Source organism: Benincasa hispida, chromosome 11 (assembly GCF_009727055.1).
Source record: "Benincasa hispida cultivar B227 chromosome 11, ASM972705v1, whole genome shotgun sequence".
In the NCBI taxonomy this organism is placed as follows: domain Eukaryota; kingdom Viridiplantae; phylum Streptophyta; class Magnoliopsida; order Cucurbitales; family Cucurbitaceae; genus Benincasa; species Benincasa hispida.
Genome location: NC_052359.1, coordinates 61,655,675 through 61,678,186, shown reverse-complemented (window position 1 = coordinate 61,678,186; position 22,512 = coordinate 61,655,675). Strand labels below are relative to the sequence as shown.

The 22,512-nt window shown below is 32.7% G+C and overlaps 2 protein-coding genes and 1 non-coding gene across 5 annotated transcripts; 2 read left to right on the top strand and 1 right to left on the bottom strand.

The window, feature by feature from the left end:
- Window positions 1–4,616: 4,616 nt before the first annotated feature.
- LOC120089900 (RHOMBOID-like protein 1) lies at window positions 4,617–8,490 on the top strand. 2 transcript variants are annotated; one of them, XM_039047335.1, is made up of 7 exons: window positions 4,617–4,777; window positions 4,867–5,233; window positions 5,388–5,551; window positions 5,769–5,932; window positions 6,022–6,281; window positions 6,956–7,082; window positions 8,279–8,490. In XM_039047335.1, exons 2-7 carry the CDS (start codon window positions 4,920–4,922, stop codon window positions 8,399–8,401), a joined length of 1,152 nt encoding a protein of 383 aa, XP_038903263.1. In that variant the 5' UTR covers window positions 4,617–4,777; window positions 4,867–4,919; the 3' UTR covers window positions 8,402–8,490. The 2 variants fall into 2 exon arrangements, with proteins under 2 accessions (XP_038903263.1, XP_038903264.1); XM_039047336.1 differs by lacking the exon at window positions 4,617–4,777 and having other exon boundaries at window positions 4,867–5,063; window positions 5,180–5,233.
- Window positions 8,491–10,237: 1,747 nt separating this feature from the next.
- TRNAK-UUU lies at window positions 10,238–10,310 on the bottom strand. The gene has a single exon. It is a non-coding gene; the product is annotated as a tRNA-Lys (tRNA).
- Window positions 10,311–13,474: 3,164 nt separating this feature from the next.
- LOC120089781 (transcription factor AS1-like) lies at window positions 13,475–15,553 on the top strand. 2 transcript variants are annotated; one of them, XM_039047176.1, is made up of 2 exons: window positions 13,475–14,043; window positions 14,580–15,553. In XM_039047176.1, the coding sequence occupies exon 2, from the start codon at window positions 14,714–14,716 to the stop codon at window positions 15,344–15,346; it is 633 nt and encodes a 210-aa protein (XP_038903104.1). In that variant the 5' UTR covers window positions 13,475–14,043; window positions 14,580–14,713; the 3' UTR covers window positions 15,347–15,553. The 2 variants fall into 2 exon arrangements, with proteins under 2 accessions (XP_038903104.1, XP_038903105.1); XM_039047177.1 differs by having other exon boundaries at window positions 13,475–14,288.
- The last annotated feature ends 6,959 nt before the right edge of the window (window positions 15,554–22,512 follow it).

The following is a 22,512-nucleotide window of genomic DNA, read 5'->3' as shown; positions in this document are numbered from 1 at the left end:
TGGTAACTAAGTTATTATGGTTTATTATTTCATAGGTAAATCTTTAGTGTTTTGATTCTAAGATAAAACTAAATGAATGAATAAATATTTAATAAATAGGACATTCATTATAAGGAAATCTCATTGTAAAAAAACATTTTAAGAATATCTCTTTACTATTTGGGCGTAATTCAACATTCAATAAATATATAAAAGATAGAAAAACATGTTTTCCTAGGAAGAATAAAAGTAATCAAATAAAAGGCTGGAAATAAGAAATTCAAACAACAACCAACAATCAATGGTATTAAATAACATTTATATGTTTTTCTTTTAATATTTTGTTTGATGTGGTCAAGGATGGATCTATAAAGGGACCAGGAGCACATGCCTCCCTTAAATCATGACGTTTTAAATTTATATATATTATTTTTATTAATAAAAATAATCACACATATATATTAAGGCATCGGTTGGTAATTATTTTTTTTAGTTTTTAAAAGTTAACCCTATTTTATCTTCATTTTTTACAATGATTTGCATCTTTCTTGACGGTAATAGTTGGATTCTTAGCCACATTCTAAAAACAAAAACAAAATTTGAAAAGCTACTTTTTTAGTTTTCAAAATTTGGCTTGGTTTTTTAAACCATTGGCAAAAAGTAGATAACAAAGAAAAAATTTGGAGGTAGAATACCTTTTGAATTATGGAGAGGTCGTAAAAGTAGTTTATGGCATCTCAGGATTTGGGGATTGTTAGGGTTCGATAAGATAAACAAGCATAAAGCGGAAGTAGACAGAAATTAAGCACTCTAATATACTTAATTTGAGTTACAAACGCATGCTAGAACAGTTTTTATAAAAAGAGGGTTTCATGAAAGTATACATTTGTAGAATCACTTCAATTCCTTACTGAATTCCACGAATTTCTCCAAAACTATAGTAGACTACAAATAGAGTATTATTTACTATCATCAGGCTTGGATCGAATAGTGGAAACTCAAGATTGAGATAGTTTGGGCAAGGGATTGGAAAGAGAGTTAGAGTTCAATAATTTTTACAGAAATTTCCTTAAATTTCAGAATGCATGCCTTCAAAATTTTGAATAATGAAGTATTTATCAAGTTCAAACATGCAATTACTCATACATTCAGCTAATTGACACCTCAATTAGCACTAAATGAGTGGGTAAGGTGTCAAAATTTGGAAAACTCCAATAAAGGACAAAGTAAAGAGGAAGATAAAGGGCCGTAGAAATGACAGGATACGGAGAAGGTAAAAGGGCTGTAATGATTTTCCTATATTTACTCAATTGGGTGAATATCCCTTTTTATATAGTGGGTAATACCCTTTCATAGGGTCTTGATATTTACATCAAAGAATAAAACAATATAATGAAAAATTATTGTATACAAGTGACATCATTTTAGTGGAGGAATTTTAACAATAACACGTGGGGCTGGAATAGTTTGTTGAGGAGGATTTTTCAAATTGGTCCTTGCCGTTGCCTTTGTCTCTGGGAATGGAATTATTTCTAACATCCCCCCCTCAAATGAGAGGGGTTGAGAGGGGAGCTCCGCGACTCCGAGTTTGGAACGCAACAAATGAAATTGAGAGTGAGTTAGGGGCTTGGTTAAGCAGTCAGCAAGCTGATCACCAGATGATACATAGCATAAAACGAAATAACTCATTTCGATCGTTTCAAATTTCATTCGTATATGAACAACACAACAGAAAATTATTTAAAATTCACAAACTATTCAATAGAAATAATAAACTTTAAACAAAGTCCATTTCACTCAGTGCTCCCAACAATCTTTCCCGCCTCGGAGAAACTGGAATCTTCGACCGTCAATCTTGAATCAACTGCTCTTATCTTCTTTCACTGTCGCTGAACCCTAATTGCCATCGTCCAGCAGGTGCGATGCTTCTTTCTTTGTCGATGCTTCATTCCTTCTGATTATTTCCTGGAAGCGAATTATTTTCAATTTGTCTAGTGGTTGCGTCGATGATTGTCCGATTTCTTGTTCAACTTTCAATTCTCGAGTATCTGTGGGATCGATCAAAACTAGTTTACTTTCGGCTTGTTTGATTGTTCTAGTAGTTGCATCAATGATTGCCCGATTTCTTTGGTTCAATATTGTATATTCAAATGACACATTATCTGCAACGTCGATTAAGACTAGCTCATTCTCAGTTTGCTTGACTTCAAGGTAAACTGAAAGAGACGAAGCTTTAGATTTTCCTATTTCGCTTTGTTAAGCAATATTTCTTACTATATTTATTAAATTGAAACCAGATATCGAAATTTTCAGTCTAGATTTCGTTGCTGAAGCCTGATGATCGTGAAAACGAGGAATGTGAGGCGATCATCCGGCTCTCTTCCCCCGACCCCAGTAACATTCGGAAATTTTACCATGCTCTTTAGACTGCACTCATTTTTGCTCTTTCTTCAAAAGAATTTGGCATTTTGCACGGCTCTTGCTCAAGAAGCTCGATTTTCTTGGTATTTTTGTAGTCTGGAGGATTAGGATTTATCAATGTGGATTTGCAGGTTACTTATCTGCAGCTTTGCAACCATACATTTTGTTGTTACTTTGGCAATCAACAATGGTTGTCAAAGGACTGGATCTGAATGTTGATTCTATGTCTTAATCTAAGAAGCACGGCTATTGTATCCATGTTGGACACTACGACACTTGTTGGACACGTAATAGACACTTGTTAGTGAAATAGATGTGTTGGACAGTAATGGTACAAAGTCAAAATAGGTTCAATGTTTGTTAGATATATATCAGACACTTATTAAGTATACTAAATAGACACATATGATAAAACTTATATATATTTTGAGAACATATTACATCAAACTAATTTTTGAAGCATACAATGCATAAGATCATTGACCTTGAATTTCCTTCTCATGTAAAATATTATATATACTTTAAAAAATGTATATGCTAATCAATGTGTCTTTCCTGTGTCTGTGTCCGCATCCTAGATTTTAAAAATATGACGTATCGTGTCGTATCAGTATCCGTGCTTCTTAGGTCTTAATCTTGAATTGTTATCAAAGGTAGTATGATCTGGTAAAATTTTATTTTATGTATTTACTTTTTAAGTTTCTTTGGGCCAGTTTGGTAGAGTTTATATTTGGTTTCAAATGCAAATTGTTGGCTTAGGATAGAAAACGAAATTGTTTATCTATGAACTTACATGCAGTTGTTTCTAGGCAAAACTTATAGATGCGTGACTTCAGTTATTGGAAACGGAATGGAGACAATTGACAGTTTATACTGTAATGGCTCGGCATGTTTTGAGTTGGTTTCAGTTTATATTCATCCAATCTGCATTCGTGACATGATGTTGGGCACCAGGGAAAGACATCTCCAAGACATGCTGATGAAGCAACTGAAGAAAATAGCAATCAGTCCAGCACACAAGAGTCGGCTGCAGCTTATTTCTGCTAAAGGTGCGGAAAGCGTCAATAACTGATTCATCAAACACAACTTCATTACTCTATTGTCATTGAGCATCGGGGATATTTGCAGGTGCTCTTCCTGATGTAAATCAAGCGTCCAAAGAGAGTCAACACAGCACATATAAAGCAAAGGAAGTTTATGCAGAATTACCAAGATTAGAGGTGAGTGATAGACTGCCTGGTGAATGTCCAATTAAAAAAAAAAAAAAAAAAAATCAAGAAACCATTCAGAATGCAAAACGCTAATCCAACTTAAGCAAACGAATTTATAGTTTTCCACAGGCCAATTTGACTTTGGACCATTGAATCCCAAAACCTTGATTGCTGAAGCCTCGGATCCAGTCCCTTGTTTTTTTGAACTCATCCGATTCAGAAGATCTCTTTTGTCTTGGGAATAGATTTATTCAACCAAGTGTGATGCAAATAATAACCATCTTCAGTAGATCCTTCTAGCATGAATTAATTATTTTATGGTTTGTTATTTTATGAAACAAATAACAACTATCTTTGAATTAATTATTTTATGGTTTATTATTAACTTTGACTCTTCTCATTCAGAGTAGGTCAACTAATTTCATTTGAAGAATCTAATCGTTGAAATTTTCTTAAAAGGAAGTTGCTAGCTCAACTGCAACTGCCTGATCGTTGTTGTGTGCCTATTATTAAAATAGTAGTAACTTACTGGAAGATAGTTGTGTACTCCTTTATTAATTAATTGGTGAAGGCGTTTGATTGTTACAAGTAATCATTCAGTCAAGATAGTAGCAATTGAAGTATTGAAGACTACAGCGAATATGTAGCCATTATACGGCATGTTATATTTTAATATATTTTGACAATTTTGTATCTGTTTCACAAGTTATAATCTGAGGTGGGATTTTCAAAAATAAAAAAATAAGCAAAATTATTTACACAAAATAGTAAAATTTTAATCCTCTTTGATAGAGATTGATAACCGTGATTGAAATTGATAGAAGTCTATCAGTATCTATCTTTTTTTTTTTATTTTTTATTATTTTTGTAAATAGTTTGATATTTTTTCTATGGTAAAAACTGAATAGCTATTCATGAAGTTGTAAACATAAGAAAAGTTCATTTCTTGTTTGTTTGGGGAAAAGGATGAAAAAAACGAAGTTACTTGGGTTCTGAATTTTCTTTCTGTTTGTATGATTATCTAAGTAGCCAAATAAAGAAGACCCTTTGCCTGAGAGAATCGTAACACAAGCCATCTCTCGTTAAGAACAATTGGGCTTCTCTCATATATTTCAAGCAGCCATGGTAGGTGACCTTTGACTGTTGCACCTTCAAATTATGACTCGGTAAGCTTCTATCATTGTCGACCATTTTCACTTTCTAAAGAAAACATACTGATTTTTTTTCCTCTTATTTCTTTTGGGTTGCTGGTCAGGTTCATCCCATCGTCTCATCCTATTTTGTTTCTCAAACTTGAGAAGAGCTTCAATGGCAGATCACCATCCTTCAGATATTCAAATCAGGGTCAATTCCCGGCAAGGTACTGCAATACACCCTGTAGAGGCGGATGCCCAGTCGGTACAAGCACCAGGTTCAAATGTTTTCTGGGAAGTCAAGCAATTCAGGAAATGGGTACCTTGGCTAATTCCATCATTTGTTATAGCCAATATTGTTATGTTTGTTATCACCATGTTCATTAATAATTGCCCTAAGAATTCAGTCTCTTGTATTGCTCGATTCTTGGGTAGATTCTCTTTCCAGCCCCTAAAAGAAAATCCTCTGCTTGGACCTTCATCTCTAACGTAAGTTGGTTTCATTGTATTCTTCATATTTCTTTTCTTCCAAAATCCAGTTTGTGTTAATTAATCTTAAATTTGTGGGGTAAATTTTCTGGGTTTTTGCAAATTAACGTGAACTATGCATCGTCCACTGAACTAATTATTGCTTGTGTTTCAGGCTACGAAGGATGGGTGCACTAGAAGTTAATAGAGCTGTTCATGGAGACCAACTATGGCGTCTCGTCACGTGTAATTGGTTACATGCCGGTGTTTTTCATTTATTGGCAAATATGTTGAGTCTATTAGTCATTGGAATTCGTCTTGAACAAGAATTCGGATTCAGTATGTACCTTCTATCATTCTTTCTTTTTCTTTTCTAGTGTTGGTAGCAGAATTATTCTCTGAAATGCCAATTTAAGAGGCGACCTCTGATTTTTGGCATTTTTATTAAGAGTTCTGTTTGTTGTTTTCCTAGACAGATTATTCTATGTTTATATATAATGGATTGGATTCCTTGGCATTCCACCCTTTACAAAATTCTTTTGTGGATGTTTTACAGTACGGATTGGTTTGCTATATGTTATATCTGGATTTGGTGGGAGTCTGTTGTCTTCTCTATTCATCCAGTCTAACATATCTGTTGGGGCTTCTGGTGCCTTATTTGGGTTGCTCGGAGGAATGCTTTCTGAACTCATCACTAACTGGACGATATATTCTAATAAGGTACTCTTCAAACCGCATTTGTATTGGAGTTTTCAAATGAATCCTGACACTTAACTTGGTTGCATTTTCTGGTCTCCTTGCTCCTTCAGGTAGCAGCTCTTTTTACTCTGTTGGTCATCATAGCGATCAATTTGGCAGTAGGAATTCTTCCTCACGTTGACAATTTTGCTCATATTGGAGGATTTATTTCTGGGTTTCTTCTGGGGTTTGTATTTCTCATTCGCCCGCAGTTTGGATGGGTTAGCCAAAGATATACTTCTCCAACAGATTCTTCCTTTGCTGTCGAACATAAATTCAAGATATATCAATGTGTATTATGGATCATTTCGCTAATACTTCTGATTGCCGGGTATGCATTTCACTTTATATTTCTGCTGCCTTCTGCCAATTCTACTGAGAGAGAACAATAAAAATTAGACGTGGAGTCGAAGGCTACAGCGAGTTTCTTTTAACCCAAGATATTACAAGAAACCCAATATTGTTTTGATAGTTAAACAATATTTCATGTCCCATGGAACATTCTTTAGCTATTATATTACAAACAACGATAATCTTCAGAAATGTTTTTGTAATATGGAAGGAATGATGGATGGAATGATCTTGGAAAAGTTGTTAGTTTACTCCACGCTGTTTGTGGATTTTGTTTGCCTGTAAACTACACTGCAATTCTGAAATGTTAGGCAATTGGCTGTCTACTAGAGGAAAATACACCTTCACTCTATGATCTGTATACGTCATTCCTTTCAATAATTGTATTGATCACTGGATTGGCTGAATACGTATAGACTCAACATATTGGCTGAATACGTCATTCCTTTCAATGTCTTCACTGGATTCATGAAATGAGACCAAAGTCATTGCATTGATCACGATGCATATGGGCTAAATAGTAGTGAATCTTGATGTTTCAGAAAGATTTGTTTGATGAAATTAGGATGTGTATAATGCAACTTCAGATTCATTGTTGGTTGTTGTTGGCAAAGATGTAGGAATTTTGAAACTGATATAAGATTTTATTGCCAGGTTCACCGTTGGCCTGGTTTTACTTCGTCGAGGATTTGATGCAAACCATCATTGTTCTTGGTGTCATTATTTGTCTTGCGTTCCTACTTCGAAATGGAGCTGTAATTCAGAACCTACATACTGCTTGGTAATCTTTCCTTCTGCATTCTTATTTCTTCGTTGTTTTCTCCTAGGTTTTTTCTTGCAGCGAATTTTCTATAACATGTCCTATCACATTCTACCTAAAACTGAGATCCAACCTCCAACCTCCAACTTAGGAAGATTTACCACCCCCCCCCCCCCCCCCCCCCAAAAAAAAAAAATAAAAAAAAAATCATATGAAGATAATATTAAATACCTTGATACACAGTAGGTAATTCCAAAATTATACGTCAAAAACACAATTTTAAATGCTTTGATATTTTTTTGATTAATTTCTAGATTTCTGTATTTCTATATTAGTTTGTTTAATATAAAATAAGATAAGTATACAAGACAACGGATGCAACTTGAAATAATTAGTGTATTTGTTTTTTCGTGTATAAGAATTATAGTTTCTTCTAAAGTTTTATTTACTAAAGATTTTAAAAATAGTTTCATTAATTTATGTTTATATTTAACATAAAAAAAGAAATTAAATTCAAGGAAAGAAGGTAGTATTATATACTTATATTTACTTTTATGTCTAGGTACTTATAAAAAGTTTTAAAGGAAATGTGATCATCATATTGAAGTATAAAATATTTATTTTCAAATATAAAAAGATTTCTATATACTTTTTAAATTTAGAAAATCACTAAAATATTTTTGTTGATATACATAAATAGAACAATAAATATAAAAGGAAAATGATAATACGTGGGTTGAACTTGGACTTCATTGGTGCTTGGGGCAGTCAAACCACAAAGAATTTGCTAGCATGAACCATTTATAAATTAAATTTCATTAAGTTAATCCAGAAAGCTGAGACAAGTTGGAGGCTCTCGGCCTATGGTAAGTGAAAATGAAGGTAGAAAAAGAAAAGTAGTGCCCATGTGGATGAAAATTAAGTGGTATATAATTAATGGATCACAACTCATCAATTTTAATTTTAAGCTTTTGAACCAATCAACGATTTAACATGATTTCAGATTAGGAGTTCTTTTGTTTGAACTCTTGCAATGGCTACAAGTGATAGAAGTGTTAAAAGTATTGATATATTTTTATTTATCGTAATTCTATCGACTTAATTTTTTGATCAATCGATGATCTAACAAATTTAAACTCTATGGAATTACAAACACAAAACATTGTAGCAAGTCCTTGATTCTAACTTTTTTCCAAATTTCCATCTTTGGTTTTCAGTCACAGCAAGTAGGTAACCAGTTGAATCTAACATGTTCGAGCAACGGCAAATCCGCGACGTATATTCTCCCAAATGCTTCAAATTCCGAGATACAAGGTTTGTGCTCTGGGCTTTGTAACTGATTGAATGTAAACTAGACCACTTGAGATTTGAGAAATTCATCCCTTAGTTGGACATGTTTCATTGCGAAATGTGTTTCTCCTTTTGTATATGTTCTGTTTTCCCCCCTCGTACTCTCAGCTAAGTTACAGCCGTGAAGTCATTAATTTGATTCTATTATATGAATAAATAAAAATTAACACTAATGATCATCAGTGACTATTTAGTAAAAATCAAAGTTTCAAAGTATAAATTTTGAAACTTAAAAATAAAAAAGAAATCGAATTCAAAATTCAAGAATATAAATCTACCTCTGCAAACTTAGGAATTGAATGAAATCTTAAGCCTAGAGATCAAAAGGCTATTTTCTTTCTTTCTTTTTCCTTTTTTCTTTTCCTTTCTTAAAAAAAAAAAGGACTATCTTTTCCCCTAATAATAATAATAATAATAATAATAATAATAATAATAATAATAATGTCTTTTAACGCATGGTAACACACAAACCATCTTGTTGCAAATGTTTATTAGTAATGTTATTGGGAAAATGTGGTACAGAATATTAAGTACGATTTTTTTTGCAACTTTTATTCTCTCAAACATCAAGTACATATATATATAATATTTTAAATTTTGAAAGGTCAGATTCAAACTTCTTATATCACGGTGACATATATATCTTAATCAATTGAGTTTTTGACAACATCAATAATTTTACTCACATGCTTCTCATTACATTTGAACATGCTTATCCACAAACAAATAGTTCAAAGCAATATTTCCGTATTAAACAGAAAAGGGGAAAAAACATTATTAATACTAAAATAAAGAATCTGTTTCAAAAGAAAAAAAAAGGTCGATCACTTGGTTTCTCAGTTTTCTAATGAATTTCTTTCCGCTTTATCAATATTGTTTTGTGTATTTTACTTACTAAATAATCAATATATCTTTTCAAAGATCAATAAAAAACTATGGACAAACATTAATTTATATCTCTCAACTTTGAGTGTTGTATCAATTTAAATCTTGAATTTTGGGGATTGTATCAATTTAAATTCTGAACATTCATAATTATATCAATTTAAACCCTCAATTATGTTTTATTTGGATACACTTAGTGAATGTTTCAAGTTTCATTTTATATATTTATAAAAGTTTAGGATTTAAATTGATATAAATCAAGAAAATAATAAAGAAGAAAACAAAAAAGAAAAATATTAATTACGAGAAATAGAGCTCATAAAAATGAACCATAATTTACATTAACAATTAATATATGTCTTAATTAATAATATTAACTAACTTTACTGTTTGGTAATCATTTTGTTTTTTGTTTTACTTTTTAAAATTAAACTTATAACACTATTTTCAGCTCCAAATTTTTTCATCTATTATCTATTTCACCAATGATTTAAAAAATAAGCCAAATTTTGAGAAAAGTAACTTTCAAATAGCTTTTTTTCTTAGAATTTGGCTAAGAATTCAATTATTATATTTAAAAATGCAAATCATTAGAAGAAATGTAGATGGAATGTACTTAATTTTAAAAATATAAATAAAAAAAGTAAATGGTTTCAATTTATACCTAGTTTTGTAAGTTTTTGAAAAACTCCAATCTGTTAAAACGGAAGAAAAAAAAAAAAAAAAAAAATCTCCAAAGGGATTTTATTTGTTGGCCACATCGTTAATTCCAACAGAGAGTTTTAAGGCGGAGTGGTGGGGCTTTATAAACCAAACATCCCAAAAATTCCACGTGTCCACACCACACCACACCTTAGGTGGGGCTCGTCTACAACATCCCTACCTCTAGGCCTTATTCTCACTAACAAACATTACAAAAAATACCAAATTAAAATAAAATTCGCCGTCTGTGGGAATCGAACCCACGACCACGTGGTTAAAAGCCACGCGCTCTACCAGCTGAGCTAAGACGGCTGAACGGTAAAACAGTAAAAATACCAATATAAAAAGTATTTCTTTTTCCTTTTTAGAAACAATAAAATAGTGGTTGTGGTTATCTCTAATTTTGGTTAGAGGTTTCCGGTGAGGACCGGCGGCGGTATTCCGGCGAAGATGGGGCGAGAGTGAGTGTCCCTATCGAGATTGGAGGCTCGTAATGGTTCAGTGTTGGTCGGCTTTTGCAGACTGAGACTGATTTTGGGTTAAAGAAGAGGATCCCCCTCAATTTCACGGCAGCTTTGAAACATCAAATCCTACTTTCTTTTTTTCTTCTTCTTTTCTTTATTACTATTTTCATAGATACCCCCATTTTACTTTCTACGTTTCTCCTTTTGTTTTATTGTTTTTTTTAAAAAGAATTAAAAAAGAAAAGGAAAAAAAAAACCCTTATTCATACATTCATTCCTTCCTTTTTCACATTGTTAATCATAATAACCTGCTTTTTTCCCCCCCTTTACCTATCGTATCAGAAAAATATGATGGGACATGAGAGCTTTTTTGACGCGACAACCCCCCTTCCCATGCTTTTTCTTTTTCGTTAAAATTTTTATCACTTTAATGTTATCTTTACATATATTTGAATATCTTGATATACTATTAAATTTGTCATAATCCAATCGCTCAAGTTTTTACATCATTTTCTCTTCCATATATATTGAAATATATTTGTTGAGTTTTAACAAATTTTCAAATTTTACGGGAAGGGAGTGCTAAAATATTAATATAATATTAAATTTTTTTATATTTCATAACTTATCCTTTCAAATTGATTGTTGATTAAACAATATCAAATACTAAAATTTTCACATGTCATATTTGTAATTGATGATTTAGATTAATTGAATTTAGAAGTTTTTATTTTATTAAGTTACAAATTTTACCTTCGATAAAGTTAAAATTAACTCTCTATTTTAAAAGTTATAATTTAGTTCATATAATTTAATAAACCTCATAAATAGTCTATATAATTTGATAAAATTCTCTTTATAGAATAATAATAGTTAAATTCTAACCTTTTTTTTTTTTTTTTATCAAATTATAGAGATTAAATTTGTAAAAAATTAATTTTTTTTAAAAATATGCTTTAAACAAATATATCATTATAAATTCAAGTCTAACTAATAGTCTATTTGGATTGACAAAAGAAAAAAAAAAGTCGTTTTTATTTAATGATAAAATTATTTAAAATGCACTTTGAAAGTGTTCCAAAGTATATTTTGAGTGGTTGTCAAAACATTTTAATTTGTTTACAAGTAACTTATTTTTAAAATTAAACAAAAGCAAACACACCTTAAATCAACTATGAGTAGCTAATTAAGCGTAATTTATCAACCGTTCAAATTCTCATATCTCACAAGTATTTTGAAATCAATCGAGAATGAAATTGAACCAATTGATTTTTTTTTTTTTTTTTTTTTAAAAAACTAAGCCTATAAACTATTTCCACCTCCAAATTTTTTTATTTATTTTTTTTTTTTTTTTTTTTTAAAAAAAGAAAAGAAAGTGGGAGTAGAAAGAAGAAGAGAATAAAAAAGAAAAGGGAAAAAGAGAAAGAGAAGATAAAGGGACGTAACGCATCACTGACAAAACCTGGGGAGAGGGAGAGGGAGTACTGAATGGAGCACAGAGAAAAGAAAAGGTCCAGTCTCCATCAAACCCCGTCACCTCGGGCCGCGAATTCCGGACTACAGTCCATCTCTCCCTCTCTCTTCAAACATTTCTCCACAATACAATTCCCCTTCTCCGGGGCCACCGCTACCATTCCGCCACTCCTCATCCCCTTCTTTCTTCTTCTCCTAATCTTTTCCTTTTCCCCCCCATTTCTCCTCTCTCACTCAACTACTTACTTCACTCTCTTCTCTTGCTTAAACCTTATTTCCTTTCCCATCTACTATTCCAATTTCCCACAATGTCCATTCCTTAATCCCATATGGTATTCATAAAACTATCCAACCACTCCCTCAGTTCAGTATTATAGTGGATAGCTATAACAATCTATTCTGTGTTTAGACTGAAAATTTCTTTTAATCTCTGTGCAAAATAATAAACACTATAATATAGAGAGAAACAGACGACGACTCACAAATACTAAACATTATAACAAACCATGATTTAAGATAGTAATATATAATAATAATGTAGTTAGCCATATATTATAATAGTTGGAAATAATAATTATTATAATCGCACCCTAAAATATGTAGCTCACTTTATCCATTTCAAGTTGGTTGTCTAAATGACCCCTACATTTAATAATAATAATAACGTAAATATTACGAATTTATAAATCTCAAAATGCAAAGAATAAATAAACCTTCCCAATGATTGAATTTGTATTTTATATTTAGTAGACTTATGGAATTCAAATTATTCTAATACTATGTTAAAGTCGATCAATATATTTATAAATTCAAATTGATAAGTATATTTAATTATATATAAAGTGTTCAAACAATTTGACCATGCAAATAATTCGAATTATTTAACTCAAACTTTTGATTGGTTTTGGATTGGATCTTGGATTCGCAAAAAATAGATTTAAGTTAGACCCAATTTAACCTAAATTACATATAAACATATATATTTCTCTTGATTTAAAGTTTGACTAATTTAGATTGATCAATTTATGAATTTTTAACCTTTTTCTTTTAAAATTGTCATGATGTTTACGGCTTTATTTGAAATTTGTAATAAATATCATATTTAGTATTTAACATTTAGGTCTCGTAATCATTTCGTTTTTTGTTTTTGTTTTTGAAAATTAAGCCTAATTCTTTTACGGTTCTTATCATAATTTGCATATTTCTTAAGTATAATTGTTGAATTCTTAGCCAAGTTCCAAAAACAAAAAAAATAACTTTTTGATAGTTATTCTTTTAGTTCTTAAAATTTGACTTTATTTTTTAAACAATTTGTAAAAAGTAAATGACAAAAAAAAAAAAAAAATTTTTGAGGTAGAAATAATTTCTATATGTTTAATTTTTAAAAACAAAATAATTATCAAATACATTTCCCTTGTCATGTATTTTAAGTAAATTTAATTATTTTAAATTAATTAAAAAAAAGTTATAATTCAAAGACCAAAAACACAACGTCGAATTTATGGATTGGGTTGAAAACTTGAATCCGATGTTTTGAGTCGTCAACACAACCTGATACCCCGAATTGAGTTGGTTTAAAAAAACACCATCAACCCAACAAGTGTTCATATATCAATACTTGAACCAGATTGATCGGAGTATGTGGAGTGGAGAGATGGCACAGGTTAAGCGCTGAAACCAAGCTTAAACCTCTCTGCGCCATTAAATGCCAAGCAACACCCACTCTCTTCCCCCTTTCCCTTTCTCTTTCTCTCTCTGCAGTTCTGATCCTCAGCTGTTTCGCTCTGTCTCAATCGTCCCCTCTGGCTTTATACATATATATGGAACAGTGACTAAACGAAGGCCTAATGCTGCTGTGGGCTGTGCCTGAGTGGAAACGCCCACTCTTCTTCTTTGGCTTCTTTCCCCCACCCCTCTCTATCTCTCTCTTCAATATATTTACCCTCTTTTCCCTTTACCCTTTTCTTTAATTCCATCCTTCTCCTCTCTCTTCCATTCTCTCTCTCCTTTTGGGGCTTCTTAATCAATTGGGTTTTCTTTTTCTCTCTTTGTTTCTACTGAATTTGGTTCTGTTTTGGCTGTGGAGGCTCGTACTTACCACTACCAGTGTATGCACTCATCTCTCTTTTCCCTTTTCCTTCTTTCTTATCTCTGTTTTTCTCGTTTCATCGTGTTCTTATAAGGACTTCCACTGCAGTCCCCTTGTGAGGAAATACTTCTGTTACCTATTTCATGATGGCTATACTCCTTTTTTATACTCTTTTGCTTTGAACAATGGGAATTCTGGGTCGCTGTCATTGTTTAATTCTGATGAGTCTTGCAGAATTTTCTTGGATGAAGCACAATTTTTGGGGTAATATTCAAATGGGTTTCGTTTGTTTTTTTGGTATTTGTCTACTAATATGAAATAATTACTGTTTCTATAGCTGGTTATATCTGGTTTGTTGTTTAGTTGAGGTTGAATATCTTCTGTATCTTGATGGCACAGTAGTGGAGCTTCTTATGTGAAATGTGTTTAGTAAATTTAGGCCTAGTTTTGTTATGGATTGCTGTGTTAGTCAGTCTTTTCCCAGAATCTGTTTCTATTTTGTATTATCTTCTTATGATAAGCCCTTTTATCTCACTTCTTGTAATCCTCTCTTAGATGCTATGAAGAAGAAGGCTCTGGGAAGCTAATAAATGAATTGAACACTGCTTAGAAATTGTGGAAGAATAGAGTAGAATAGAATAGAAATCTAACCAAGTTTTAAAGCTATACAATAAAAAAAACTTATTGTCATGGCCACTTCCAATGGGGGATTTCTTCAAACTGATTCATCCACTCCACCACCATCTCTTCCTCCTTGGCTTTCCAATTCCAACGGTGGCTCTTCACTCCGTCCGCCTTCCCCGTCCGTCACTTTAACACTCTCTTCCCCTACAGTTCCAGCATACTCTCCCATCCCCTGGCTGCAACAGCCAGAGAGAATCCCAGAAAACATGCCTCTTGTGTTAGGCAATTTAGCACCACAAATGTCAATGCCATCATGTGGTGGAAGCCTCTTCGCTTCCGAGCTCGTCGAATGCTGTCGAGAGCTCAATGAAGGCCACCGTGCTTGGGCAGCACACAAGAAGGAAACAGCATGGAGGTTAAGGAGACAAGAGTTGCAATTGGAGTCGGAGAAAGCGTCTCGGATTCGCCAGAAGATGGAGGAGGTTGAAGGGAAAGTGAAAGCTCTTAGAGAAGAAGAGAAGATTGCTTTGGAGAGGATTGAAGCTGAGTATAAGGAACAATTGGCAGGGTTAAGAAAAGATGCAGAGGCCAAAGAACAAAAGTTGGCTGAGCAATGGGCTGCAAAACATTTGAGCCTTACTAAATTTCTTGAGCATATGGGTTGCAGAACAAGAATTGCCGAGTCCAGTGGGAGGTGAGAAACCATCTGCCATAGTTTAAGTTTTGTGATTGGTCTCTCTGAATTTCTTCTTTGGAAATCCTTCCTTTTCAAATTCTCTTTTATATTTTTACTTCCATTTTGTATCTATTGACATCTGAAATTATGCATCAATGCCATCCTATATTTGCTTTGTAATTGATACTCTTACTAGCAAAATGTCAAGTATTTTGATTCTGCCAATTAAGATCCTCGCCCCTTTTAATCTTACAAAATATTTGTTTAGGATATGTTATTACAAAAGGCCAAGGTGAAGATTTGAATGTTAGACCCATATAGATTAAATTACTATGATTTGGTTTGGTGGTCAATAAGTACCAAGGATAGCGAAAATAGGTCCTTCCTTTCGAGTTTCTTGATTACAGATTCTCTTATCAAGAGAGTAATTAAGATTTAGGTAAGTTTGACTCAGTGTATATATCTACATATATAAAAGATTAGCTTTTGACCAACTAATGTGCTTTTCAACAGAAAATATATTTTAATTCATTTTAATAGTCATGAAAATTTACATTATTTAGATTTAAACTATGGAATAAACCCCACACGAACCATGTGAGAAAAATATATGACTTATCCACTTAGGCTTGTCATATATATTTAGAGGTGCGTAAAAGTTGGACAAAACTCCCAATTGGACCAAGCGGTCAGATTTCTTTTAGAAAAATAAAATTCTTGATTCACTGCTATATAATACTGGGAGGTTCAGTCCGGTCCTAAAAAATCGGACAAAACTGAATCAAAGGCCATATATATTTATAAATTTATTAATTTTAATAGAGTTTTTTTTGCCTAAGAAACAAATTTTGGGCCATATATATCATAAATGTATTTTTTTCAAATAAGTTTTTTGTGTCATTTGAACCATTTTACTCTTTTTCCATTTCTTTATATATGCTTTTTTATACTTTTTTCATATTCTCGAAGTCCCCTTCTAATATTGAAGAGACAAGATATATTTATTATGATAGAGAAAATACATTTAATATATTTTTTTTTCCTATTTTCAATTAAAGAAAATGCATTTCATATTATTTTTTTTTCTTATTTTTAATTGGAGAGAGAAAATGCATCTAATACGATCTTGGAAAAATTATTTCTTTGGTCTATGAATTTTGAAATATGGATGCATTTATTCCTACCCTAATATCCAATCTCTTAATAAAACTATTAAATTTAATAAGATAGACTAGTGTGACAATTTCAAATTCATTTTCAAACTACATAATTTTTTAATAAACAAAGTCATCTATATGAATCACGGATGGACTCAATGTCCAATAAATATAAGTGTATATATATCATAAAACTGAAAATCTAAAAATATAAACGAATATATATTGAAAAATCGAAGAAGTACATTATTGCCCAAAATCTTTCCATATTCTCCATATACCTTCTCGAACGCATGCGAACTGTTCAATTTTTTTTTCTAGTGAAATCTTCTCCATATTCATTCTCCAAGCTTTTCGGCGATTTTCGACTTCTGTTGAAGCATTAACGATTTGGGCGATTTTTTCGATGAAAGTTCCAGCAGACTCGTAGAAGAACGGACCGACGATCGGTTTACTTCCGAGGAGGCAACAACGGAGCTTTGGTCTGAGACGGCGGAGGGAGTGGTCGCGGAAGAATCATTACCAAAGCTTCTGATTCTCCATATTTAGAAAGAAGCGGAAGAATCGTTGAAGGAAGAAAAGCTTGGCATTGATCAATCGAAGAAGGGAATGAAGAAGATAGGTGGAAGAAAAAAAAGTGGGAAAAATAAGGAAAGGAGAAGAAGAAGAAACGTGAAAACGAGAGAAATTTTGCGAGAAAAGGAGAAAAAAGGGGGACACAAACATCGGAATTAATGGGTGCATGGATAAACAAAATGCTAGGCTATACATGGATGAGGGAGATGCACAAAATCTTATTTATTTATTATTATTTTTAAATAAAAATAATGGATGGAGTCTTAATAGTAAATACACCACAATATTAGTAAGAATTTACATCATTGGACTACTTATGTAATAAATGGAGTGTAGAAAACATTAATGTAATAGAGGTTTATAATTAAAGCCTTTTATATTAAAAGCCTCTTTTAGGGATTGTTTGATGACCTCCGTGGAATTGGGTTGGGTGTGCTTAAAAAGCCCATCTCATGTTTGATGTCCGCTTAAAAGAAAACGGTGGGCTTTAAACCTACAATTTTACTTATCCTTTTCTCTCCCCATTTCATGCTCCATTTTTCAGGCGTTTTAATTACCCTCCCTCATTTCTCTCTCTTTTTCCATCACGCCTTTTCATTACTCACCTCTCTCTCTTCTCATCTTCTCTCTTCTTTCGTCATTCGGCTTGTCTTCTTCATCTCGTATCTTTGTTCTCCCTTCGACTTGAATGAGTTGTATTCCTCTCAGACTTCATTCCATATCCACATTTTCTTACTCAACGATGTGTTTCTCTTCTTTTGTTTTCTTTGTATGACTATTTCTTTAGATTGGGTAGATATGAATGATTTCTTAGTAGACCTAACGATATTTTTGGTAGATTTAACCATTTTTTTTTGTAGATCTAACTATTTTCTTAGTAGAACAATTTTATAGTAGATCTAGTTTTTTTTTTTATTTTTATTTTTTTATTTTTATATTTAGATCTTAAATTTTTTCGAATATTTGGTTTCTCGCTTAAGATTTGTATGTTTTCGTCTTGATTTCCTTATATTTTATTCGTCCTTGCATGTTTGGTTTTTCAATTATTGTTGGCTTTGCACTTCGTCTGCTTCGTTTTTGTTTTGATTTAGTTTCTGTTCCATTTTGGGCATCTTTTTGGCTTGCATGTTTATGACTAACTAGGGTTTACTCTTATAAATTGTTCTTCGTCTTTTACAGTTTGTTTCCACTTTTATTTCAACTAGCTCAAATGAGTTATATTTTTTTTTTCCATTTCTATTGTATTTACTTCGTCTCTGTTCTTCCTTCCCCTGTTGATATATGTTCTGTTTCATGACTGTCTTCCATACTTTTTTCTTCCAGATTTCCTTTTATTGCTTCAATAATAAACCACGTGTCCTTCCCTTGCCGTTTTCTTTTATGTTTTTCCATCAAAATTGGATGACGAGTGAATTCTTGATAGGGAATACTGACCATATTATTGGAGCTTGGTGGAGGGTCTAATCCACCCCAACAATAGGTCTGTTTTCTATCTTTTTTTTTTCTCCTGAAGGTCGATGATGATTTGTTCCAAAAATCTGTGTCTAATATTTGAGTATGATTTCTGATTTGATTTTATTTCATTTCATTTCGATATTTAGATTAAAAAAGGAATGCATCTTTGTTTTCCTTATGTTTTGTGGACTGCTTTGTAATTTCTTCCTTCATACATATTCAATTTGTTTGGTGTTCTACATCTCATGAATGATTTTTTTTTTTGTTTTGTTGAAATCGTTTCCAATATTCAACTAAATTCAATTTTCGTACATTTAAATTTAACTTCAATTTTACAAATGTTAAAACTGTTTATTTTCTTTGCTTAGAGTTGGATTTATTCCAATGAAAGAGCTATACCAAATCTTGAGGCCCTCTAATCTTTATTCTTATGTCCATTTATGTGTGAGATATTATGTTGTATTTATGTCTATTTTCAACTCAACCACCAAATTAATATTGACTTGACCATTACTTAATTTATTTATGTTTGAGTTGACTCTCTTTATTATGGTTGTATTGTACTTACTATTTGAACTTATTGAGGTTAGGTGCACATAAGTATACTTAACTTTCTTCACCAACCATCCTTATTGTATCCTCTACTTATACCTGGATCCTTTTTCATATTTTCTGAAACTTCTCCACAACCTCCTTTGATAAACCGTGTTGGTACGTCCTTGCTTAACTTTTTTTATTTCAATTTGCTACACGATCGTGTTGCGTTGGCTACATGATCGCGTAGGCGCTCGTTTGGTAGACGATTGCACGATATATAATACTCGACGCAAGCTTGCATGCTAAACGATCGTGTCGACTATCATGCTCATCGCATAGTTGTTAGCTACACGATCACATAGTATACGATACTTGATGTATGCATGCTAACTACATGATCGCGTAGACATTCAGGCTCATCGCATAGTTATAAGCTACGTGATCACATATAAACGATCGTCTATATTTGACGCCTCGCTGCTCGACGATTAGGCATTTGCTACACGATCAACTGTAAGGGTTCTTTGTGGAGTGGTTGAAGGCGAGCGGTTCAAGACCCGGTTCATTTGTTCTGAACCGATGGACTCATATTTTGTAAACCCCAAAATCTAGGTTCCCTAGATAAGCATGTTTAGCCAAAGGAATGTTATATTACATATTTATTAAGTAGAAATTCATGTTTATTTATATGGGTTATGAAGAAGGGGAAGGAAAATATATTAAATGAAGAAACTCATTCATTAGTTTGGCTGGAGGCACTAAGTGTGGGGTAACGTGGCAATCTAATCCCTGAACTCGGGAAGCGGCATAAAGATTAAAAGGGAAGTGAAACTTCAAAAGCATGTTTTTGGCAATTGACAAGAGCAAATTTAGTGAAATTGGTGCCATTTGAAAGCTGAGAGAATCTAGTTTTGAAAGTTATCTTACCGGAGAAAGATTGCAAGAGGAAAAGAACAAAAGTGGAGAATTTACAGAAGAGGCAGGACCTCGGATTAATCAGAACCCGAGGTGAAGATTGGAAGCTCCAGCCCAAAATATAAGGAATTTTAGCTGAAATTTTAAACTAAGAAAGTTAACTCAATTCTAAACAAGTTTGTAGAAGGAAGTTTCTTGAAAAGAGCTCTGGATTTTGAGTTATGAATTTTTGAAGTTGTAACAGGGAATCGATGCATAAGTAGACAACTGCTTGGGAAGAACAAGCAAACAGCTCACCGTGGAGAGTTATAGCACGTTATGGGAATGAGGATCTCGCTTATGAAGGAAATATTGCTGATTTTATGATGAAGATTTCGCTCTAAAAGAAAATCTCGCTAGAAATCGGGCTGAGTATTGCTGGTAAGGTGAGTATCGCTAGGATGAAAGTTGCCAGGAAAAGCTTGATCTTGCTCATGAGGATCTGGCTGATCTGGATGATCTTGCTCATGAGGATTTCGCCAGTAAAGCTGTCTTTGTTGATGAAAGTTCCTTTAGTAAATGAACTATTTGAGGTATTTTACTAAGAATTCTAAGTAGTTTAACCGAGAATTATGTCCTTTCAGGCCAAGAAGAGCTAGGAGAGGCGTAAAAACCATTAAGAGCCCTGACGAGCGGTGAGTGACTAAGTGAATTAATGTCTCCAATATTTATGCATATAAGATCAAGTAGGTTACAGTGACATTATTGATGAATTTATACTCCATCAAGCAACAAATGGTTGAAGAATAACTTAACGCATATTTCCCGGTTTGTATATGTGTAACACAGGCCAAGGTATGTCATGTAGTCATTACAAAAGTTAAGTTTCTAATGTTGAAATATGCTTCTTAGAGGAAGGCTATGAGAGAATGAGTTCTTGTATAGATGGTAGGTAATGAAACTTTTGATACTACAAAATACCCCGGTACCGAAGGACATTTGAGAAGGTATCTTAGTAGCTCGATACTGAAGGACATGTTTGAGAAGGTATCGGAGCGGAAGTACCTAAGGTATGATGGTACTTAGTATGGCCACGTGCACGTAGGCAGTTTCTGAATGAGAGGCCGAAGTATGGGTCTCTTGGCCGGTAATAAACTTTGGAAGCTAGAGCGTTTAGGCTCGTTCTCAACTAGGGAATGATGATGTTTGATGATGTCTAAGAATGGTTTAAAGCTACATTTAGAGACAATTGCTTGAGATACTCATTAGTATATTTACATGTTTATAGTGGTGTAATGCATGATGTTATATGATCCTATAGTCGCTTATTGGGCTTTTAGCTCGCAGAATTTCTGTGTTTTTCCTTCTTAGGTAGCGGTTAGATTCCTCAGGGTTGATCCTGCTGCTGCTTGCCACTGAAAGACTCGGCTTATTTAGAAGACTTAGGTTGATGATCTATTTATGTACACATGTTTTGAGAGGGACTAGGGCTTTGTTAGAGATGTTTGGGCCCATCTGTGAATGTTTCTCTCCTTAGATGTTATATCATGACTGTATGCATGTGTTTATATAATATTTTGTAAAACCTTAAGGAGGCATACCCTATGCATACATTATTAATGTTTAATAGGTTGGCATGTAGATTAGAGGGCTAAGGTGGTGGGTGCTGGCAGCAGAGCTAGTAACTACCACGGTCATATCCTCTTTTAGATTAAGAGGGTAATCTGGGAGGGGGTGTGATATATTTGTAATAGTTAGCCTTAGTTTTTTCTTGTTTTGGAGAGTTTCTATCCCAGTCCATCAACTTTTAGTATAAATATACATGTGATGTATGTTTTTATATATGTCATAATGTTTGCCATATAGTTTACCCACCATAGGTTATGCATTTATTTTATACATCATTTTATATTATAAGTGTTATAATATATTAGTATGCATGATTTAAATTACATAAAGCATGCTCATGCATCATATAATATAAGAATTATAGTATATGTATGCATGCATTATAACATATCCATGCATCATTTATATTATAAATGTTATAATATAAGGTTGATTGGTTGTATGGAACGTATGCTATAAAATGGTTCATTACTTAGTTATATAAATGTTATATATTAGTAATGAATGAACATTGCATGATGCATGACATTACTTTAGGTAATCTTATAGACGTTATAATTTTATAAAGTATGTCAATGCTTGCAATGTTGGTTTTAATTTGTTCCATTTACTTTATAAGAGTTATAAAGAAATGAAATTAGAAATTAAAATCAATAACCAAGAGTTGCATGCAAACTTAAGTAAAATCATTTTTCAAAATAGTTTTAAAATATGATTGAGATAGACCTAAGTTCACAAATTTCTAATGAGATTAGAAATTAGATTAATTATTTAGATCAGTTTAATAGAATTAAATTGATTTCAATAAAAGATTAAATTTATAGCAAATATATCTGTAAGGGACCTTTTGTCTAAGGTGGGTTCTGGCTAGGCTGGGGTATTTAAGCTGACGGAAACGGAACATCCTTACTTGGGAACCTATTTGGAAAGGTGAATTAGA

Coding starts and splice junctions, on each gene's coding strand:
- LOC120089781 (XM_039047176.1), top strand. CDS start 14,714: ATGGCCACTTCCAATGGGGGATTTCTTCAAACTGATTCATCCACTCCA.
- LOC120089900 (XM_039047335.1), top strand. CDS start 4,920: ATGGCAGATCACCATCCTTCAGATATTCAAATCAGGGTCAATTCCCGG. Junction 5,552..5,768: donor TGAACAAGAATTCGGATTCA/GTATGTACCTTC, acceptor GATGTTTTACAG/TACGGATTGGTTTGCTATAT. Junction 6,282..6,955: donor CTAATACTTCTGATTGCCGG/GTATGCATTTCA, acceptor TTTTATTGCCAG/GTTCACCGTTGGCCTGGTTT.